The 8,282-nt window shown below is 31.9% G+C and overlaps 1 protein-coding gene across 1 annotated transcript; it reads right to left on the minus strand.

Annotated features, from left to right (window-relative positions):
• Nucleotides 1–1,892: 1,892 nt before the first annotated feature.
• Nucleotides 1,893–6,971, minus strand: LOC132717814 (ras-related protein Rab-9A-like). The gene is made up of 2 exons (XM_060701379.1): nt 6,850–6,971; nt 1,893–3,237 (listed from the first exon to the last, which is right to left on the minus strand). The coding sequence occupies exons 1-2, from the start codon at nt 6,925–6,927 to the stop codon at nt 2,614–2,616; spliced, it is 702 nt and encodes a 233-aa protein (XP_060557362.1). The 5' UTR covers nt 6,928–6,971; the 3' UTR covers nt 1,893–2,613.
• Nucleotides 6,972–8,282: the final 1,311 nt, after the last annotated feature.

Genomic DNA, 8,282 nt, shown 5'->3' on the forward strand with positions numbered 1-8,282 from the left:
TCTAAGCTCTAGCTCTTATGGTTCTTTAAAAGAAGATTTTTTAAGTTTTTACCATATGCATATAGGGAAAATCAATGACCCCCGGGGCGGGACCAATTTTGACCCCAGGGCTTTAATTTGAACAAACTTGGTAGACACTCACTAGAAGATGTTTCATGCTTAATATCTTAGCTCTAGCTCTTTGGGTTCTTTAAAAGAAATTTTTTTAAGTTTTTACTATAATATTATGCATATATGGAAAATCTATGACCCCCTGGGGCGGGGTCAATTTTGACCCCAGGGCTTTTATTTGAACAAACTTGGTAGACATTCACTAGAAGATGTTTCATGCCAAATATCTAAGCTCTAGCTCTTATGGTTCTTTAAAAAGAAGATTTTTTAAGTTTTTACTATATGCATATAGGGAAAATCAATGACCCCGGGGCGGGGCCAATTTTGACCCCAGGGCTTTAATTTGAACAAACTTGGTAGACACTCACTAGAAGATGTTTCATGCTTAATATCTTAGCTCTAGCTCTTTGGGTTCTTTAAAAGAAGATTTTTTAAGTTTTTACTATATGCATATAGGGAAAATCAATGACCCCCTGGGTCGGGGCCAATTTTGACCCCAGGGCTTTTATTTGAACAAACTTGGTAGACATTCACTAGAAGATGTTTCATGCCAAATATCTAAGCTCTAGCTCTTACGGTTCTTTAAAAGAAGATTTTTTAAGTTTTTACTATATGCATATAGGGAAAATCAATGACCCCCAGGGGCGGGGCCAATTTTGACCCCAGGGCTTTTATTTGAACAAACTTGGTAGACACTCACTAGAAGATGTTTCATGCCAAATATCTAAGCTCTAGCTCTTATGGTTTTTTAAAAGAAGATATTTAAAGTTTTTTCTTTTGGTTGCCATGGCAACCAGAGTTCTGCATGGAATTAAATTATTTGAACAATTTTTAAAGGTGACCACCAAAGGAACATTCCTGTGAAGTTTGGATGAAATTGGCTCAGTGGTTTATGAGGAGATGTCATTTAAAGCAAAAGTTTACGGACGGACGGACGGACGGACGACGGACGAAAAGCGATCACAAAAGCTCACCCTGTCACTTTGTGACAGGTGAGCTAAAAACCAAGAACAGGCAAATAACCTGCTGAATTTGTGTAATGGACTTGCCCAGCTTTGAATTTGGAACAGTCCATTCCAGGTTTAAGGGATTTTGATTTCATAATACAACAAGAACTGTCTGAGGACAGTAACGCTCGACTATTCGTAAAGTTGTCACAAGGATGTTTCATCAAGTATAATAATGCTTACCTATGTGAATACATAAATGGTCCAAAACGGTACAAAGGCTTGTTATTAAGATGTTTTATCGAGTAAATCACTGCTCTATTATTATGTATGCATAAATTTGTCCCAAAAAAAGGCACAAACCCTTCAGTAGTTAAGGAGATACCAACTTACAAGCAAAACCTTTACCAAGAATTTCTAAGCCGAAAAAGGGGCATAATTATAAAAAGAAATGATCAAGAGTTGTGGGACTTGTGCCAATCATGTAAGATAATCACAGAGAACAAGTGTGTGAAGTTTCAATCCATTCCCTTCAGTAGTTATGGAGATACCAGCTTACATGCAAAAACTTAACCAAGAAATTCTAAGTCGAAAAAGGTGCATAATTTTGCAAAAAAGCAAATCAGAGTTATGGGACTTGTAAACCACAGGGACGCTGACGCCGACATGGGTGACTGCATAAGCGCCATTATTCTGCTAATAGTCGAGCTAAAAATTGAAGATTGAAAAAGTTCCATGTGCAGTGATGTAGTGATGTACAGACCGACCTGGCTGTATTCTGTTGGCAAAGGTTAATCATGTTTGGTTTGCAAGTTAAAGAGTTAATTCTGTACCAAGTTTTTTTACCTGCTTTTATTCATTAGAAGCTTATAAATCAGAAAAAATAAAATTTAAAAAATCTTGCCCATAGCAAAACAGTCACAGAACTGTTCTAACTCAGGACTTATGGTTTCATACTCAACTCACCCTCCCTACACAAGCTAATAAAGTGAGTCAAAAAATTCAATTTCATTCTCAAAGATCAGTTGAACAATGTACAACAATTGGCACTGGCATTCATTTAACATTAGCTAAAGTAACAAATTTATCAAGAGTTTTTTTTTTTAAAAATATACAGGTACAGGATGACAGTTTGAAGTTCATGAAGATAACATAAAAAACCCACAACAACAACAACAACAAAAGACAGATGCTTTTCTGAACAATCGACAACAGTAAAAAATTTTTATCAAGGATTGGTCATGTTAAAAATTTGGTGACAATTATAAATATCAGCCTTTGTAACAATTAATTATTTGAACCACTGATAAAGCTCGTCCCTTTATCAGTGTTTTTCATTTATCACTCCTCAAACTGTTATCTTGTACCAGTGTATAATTATAGGCAAAATACAGTCATACAGTCATGTTATACAAATATAAACAGTAAAATCAGTAAGAAACATGTACACCATTTTTACAGAAAGTTAAAACAATATGTCTCTAAAACATGAAAGAACCATTGGAATCAAGAAAAACAGGATGTTGGCTAGTGATTAACAGTTTTGATTTTTTCATTAATTACAACAACCGCCACTTTGTTTCGGTTTCCGACTCAAATCTACCGTGTTTCCATGTTGGGGTTTTTCATCCAACAATTCTTCAATTTCTTTCAATCTTTCAACAGCAGCTTTAAAAGCAGTTTCTACGTTTGTGGAATCTTTTGCACTTGTCTCATAATACGGGCAATTGCCGTTCTGGTTACACCAGTCCCGAACCATTTCCTCATTTACCAGCCTATTTTCAACATCAACTTTATTTCCTATTATCACAAATGGAAAATTATTACCATCTTGTATATCTGCGTAATATAAAAATTCTTTCTTCCACATAGATAAATTTTTAAAACTCTGCATATCATCGACAGCAAAAGTCAGCAAACAGCAATCTGCTCCCCGATAAAATGGTGTCCTTAATGATTTAAAACGTTCTTGGCCCGCTGTGTCCCATATCTGCATCGTGTACGTTTCTGTGTCCACAGTTACATCTTTATTCAGAAATTCGACTCCTATTGTATGGAATGATTGTGCATCAAACTTGTTGCTAACAAATCTGTTCATCAACGAACTTTTCCCGACTCCGCCATCCCCAAGAAGGACTACTTTTAGCAGCTTGGACTTCCCAGACATTTCATCTATCCACTGTGAAATAGAATTTATTAAATTATAATGTAATCTTATAAATAAAGCTTTACAAATGACATATGAAGACTGATGTTCAAATAATGAAAAACTTTAAATCAGTAAAACAGAGAGAAATAGAATCCCTAAAGCGACTCCAAAACGGCAAAATTAGAAATATTGCAGGCTCGGTTTGATCAAGTCTGTTCAACAGTACTGGAAAGTGCAAACTACTGTCCACGCCTCCTAGCACCTGCTTAAGTAGAATTCAACAGTTAAACATGAACTGTTAAAATTTTGAATTTTGAAACATCCGCAGAAACCATAAATTGTTAACTATGCACTATTAAAATCAATTTTATACCCCCATTTATCCCACAACATTCTTAGTTATACCAATTTATATTATTCTTTTACTCTTATGTGACCTGCAATCCTTAAATTACTAGTCTAACATGTTAACCATTTGGACACACAGCCCTGTCACTAACAACCTTTTATCTTGTTAGAATATAATACGGCTATATCTACATGTAATTTTTGAGGTAGTCTAATGCTTTCCCACCAAAAAAAATCTGACATCGACCAAATTCGTAGGAAATCTGTTATTTCCTGATTATTTCACTCATATTATAAACCAATACCGAAGATTGTGAAAAATAACATTCTGGAAATGACCGATTCTATTATGATATTGACCAATGTAAGAATATTTTGGCGGTAAAGCATTACAGTAAGACAACCTTAAGATAAATTCTGATAAATTCAATCACATGTAAATGTCTTGATAAGCTGTTATTATGAAAAAAATTATTATGATCCTTAGAAACATTAGGCACTTCTCCAACAACATTAAAATATGTTTGTAACCGCTACACTCCTACATCCGACACGTTTTGAGCTAACTCCCTCAAATTCAGAAATGCTCAATGCTTATGCACTTAATTTTACCAAAACAGCTGGGATTGACCAGCAAATTCTGCAGAATGATTTACTTTTGTTAGACATTAAAACAATAATACTAAGATTTTTTTTATCTTCTTTACAAAATACTTAGTTATTTTCCCAAATATTTAAGGGAATGGTCCCATACCCAACATGCAAAATCTCTAAAAAATTTGAAAATGTTATATGGCAATGTAATAAACAATTACATACTGTTTAAAACTTTTAAATCCCAAGCATGCTTCCTTGTTGATCGGGTATTATGAACTTGAAGTTTAATATTGATGCATCATATTGACTTAAATGTATGACTATGCTCTAGATAACTTGACCTTAATTAAGAGGTCTGTCCGCAATTATTACATATTATTATACTATTTTTAATGGACTTGTCAATCTGGACAAAACCATTTGTCATTTTACTTAAAATTTCAAAATACAGTAAACTCTACATAAACAATATCGATTTTAACGCTATAACACGTATAATGATGCTTTTGCCATGGTCCCCGACTTCTATTTTCAAACTGGTTGCCACTCAAATATAACCATATCTGGATATTACAATATAAAATCGGCAGACCCCTGAATATTGTTATAAATGAAGTTTACTGTAAGTACAAACAGAATAGCAACAGTGCTGCCCACGATCAGACAGCACGATCATTGTCTGCACTGGTTATATTCAGTTCCTGCTAGCAGCCAAAAGGTTATAGGCATAAACATTTGCCTATCTTATGATGATATAACCAAATGAACTTTAATGTAGCAAAGTGTATATAAATGAAAATTCAAATTATATTATACTACTGTATTAAACAGCAAACAATACAAATGGCAATTGGTTTCTACAATTCATTGAGGACACTTGTTTACTTTGAATAATTATATATCATACAATTGTATTCATAATATACATGTATGTACTTTAATTTTATGATGAATGATTAGGTACATGGCCATATTGCAAGATAATTTTCAGATACGATATCTTGTATATCATGTATTGAAATAAATTCTGAACCAGATTTTATTTGTCTGCATGAAGTAAGAAATAAAAAGAAGATTTCTAATAAGTCAAGTTCAATACTGAAATCATTGAAGAGGTTGAATAAAATTATGTTATTCAAGACTCTGGGGAGCATAATATTATTATTTTATTCACCAAGACCAATAAATTTAGTACTGAAGCTGCAAAAATTTAATATTTCAGTGCAGTGAAACATATTTTCCATATTTTCACTGTTGTCTTGCCGGACTACTTTCTTCTTAATTCAGCCAATACATAAAAATTAAAGTAGACGTCTTAAGAATTGTTATGTCAACAAAGAGAAAAAGTATAATAAACAGAAAATTCATTTGTTTTCTAAAAAATACAAGATCTATTTTCATCTTGTGATATGAAAATTATTATATTTAACTTGTGGCTCCCGCCATTCATGAAATATTTATTTTCATACCAATCTATGAAATAAAATCCTGTATTTATAGAAAAATCTTGAATATCCTTTATCTGTAATATTCTATTCATCAAATATGAACTGTTTGCAGTAAAAATATATGAGCATCCGAGCAGTCTGATCAGGATCCATGCTGTTCGCTATCAGTTTCACTACATGCTATACGGTTTGTAAGCGAACAGCATGGATCCTGATCAGACTGCGCGGATGCGCAGGCTAGTCTGGATCCATGCTGGTCGCAAACACATTATGTTGGTTTTGTCATGGCGCGGCTCAAATCATTTTTCCATCATTAACATTTAGCCCATTTGAACACTATGTTTGTATAATACAAAAGACGTCATGTTACATCAAAACATAATTTATTGGCTGTGCAATACCAGAGTTGCTAAAGCGGCATTGGTTTATGATAAAAAAAAATCATAATTTTTTATTCTTTTATAGATTTTAAATAAAGAACAAAACAAAAAATTGATGTATTAGAATAATGCTCCCACATCAGTTTTAAAGTTGTCCTAATAGTGTAAACACACAAGATGAAAATAAATCCTGTATTTATAGAAAAAACTTAATTTTGAGTATCGGCTGAATTCAAAAGAAAGTAGTCCAGCAAGACACTAGTGAATATACAGAAAATATGTTTCACTGCAGTGAAAAGTAAAGTTTTATTATGAAAATAAACATTTACTTCATCAATACTTCTGATTATTTCATTTACTAGTATATAATAAATAGAGGATATTCAAGTTTTCTCTACCAATATAGGATTTATTTCCATAGAGTGGTATGAAAAATAAATATTTCATGATTGGTGGTAGCCACAAGTGAAATATGATAATTTCCAAACCCACAAGATGAAAATAAATCCTGTATTTATAGAAAAACTTGAATATACTGTTTATTATTTACTTTTTTGATCTTACAATTCAAAAGTCTTTCTCTTAATTTATGTGTATTGGCTGAATTTAGAAAGACAGTTGTCTGGCAAGACACCAGTGAAAATACAGAAAAAATTTTTCACTGCATTGAAAAATAAAGTGTTATAATGAAACTTCACATCTTATTTATTTAAGACGGAAATAATGTTTCACTGCAGTGAAAAAATAAATTTATACAGTGAAAATACAGAAAATGAAAATACACATTTTATTTCATCAATACTTGTCATATTTCATTTATAAGTACATGTATATAATAAATTTCTAAACTTTCCAGTTATACCATTTACCTTTAGATTGGGATTGCCACTTCTCATTTTGCCAGCATTTTTCTTAATTTTAAATTCTTTAATAATATCTCTCTCCATGATTTCTTATTTTTTCCTTCTACTTTTCAATAAAAGAATATCTTTAAATCCACTTTTTTCTTATCAGCTTTTAATTTGCATGTATGTTTGATTATCTAAACATTTTCCAAATTCAAATTGCCAAAAACATATATGATTTAACTTTTCCTCAACTTTGCATATGCCTTTTAATTTTCAGTAAACTGAAAGCAAAATAAATCCTGTGTGATGAATGAAAAGAAAATTGGGAAAAAAGTCTTTGCTTTGCAACAATGGATTTCATAGTTACATACAATAAGTAATTATATCAGGACAAAAAGAGGCATTGTTTCAATACTGCATGTTTTAACAATGAGATTTGCCTAAAGCTAATTAGTATTCATCAAAACTTACAATTTAGTACATAGATCTTCTATCAAGATGTTCATTTTATAATGACAAATCAGGCACAACTGTCAATGACAGTGATACATCAATACATCGAAAATAAAATTGACACGAGGCAAGTGTATCAGTTAACTTTGTAATGAAATACATGGTGTCTATATCATCTACAACAGTATTATGTTGATAGTAAAATAAATTTTCATACTGACCACTTTTGAAATTAATTGCTCATTATAAGGTGATTACCTTACTTTTCATTTCTGTTCTGGGATGTATGTCTTGCGGTTTGTTTGTGTTTTTTTTTTTCAAATTAAATGACGTATTAAATGAAATAATCAAATATCTCTTACAATGTAGAGGTCATCACCATTTTTATTCTACATTTTAGGCATATATCAATTTTTGTTTACATAATGATATGAAAGAAATTATATTGAGATATTAATGTGTTTCCTTGATAGAGGTACGTGAAAATGATCAGTTTAAATATATAAAATTTAAAAAAAACAGTACATGTTATAAAGTTTAATATGTTTCATTTCTTAGCGTCAAAAGTTGAAAATTAAACACACTATTAGTCATGCATGACTTGCAAAAAAACTTTGCTTTTGACAAACCTAACAAATCAAGTAAGTCAAATCAGACTGAAACAATGGAACTACAGTAGCACCTGGGGATATTTATCTTTTTGTCTAATTAAGCTAATACAAAATTTTTTTGTCTTATTGATCATTGTGAAAGGGTACACTTTTTTGTGTGGTAAAACAATGTAAATAAAAAGAAAAGAAGCCAACTAGCATAATATTTTGACAGTCTTTTAGTAGTGGTTTGGTTTCAACATATTTATTGAAGCTCAATTGCAAAACAAGTTCTTGCGACTTATATTAATCACTTTCGAGTCCACTTCCTGGAACCAAGCACTAGGTTACTGGTGACATATGAAGAACCATGGTCATGACCCGATTAGGGATTGAACCCATCATCCCTGG

Source organism: Ruditapes philippinarum, unplaced genomic scaffold, assembly GCF_026571515.1.
Source record: "Ruditapes philippinarum isolate M1 unplaced genomic scaffold, ASM2657151v2 ctg7276_1_1_1_1, whole genome shotgun sequence".
NCBI classification, from domain to species: domain Eukaryota; kingdom Metazoa; phylum Mollusca; class Bivalvia; order Venerida; family Veneridae; genus Ruditapes; species Ruditapes philippinarum.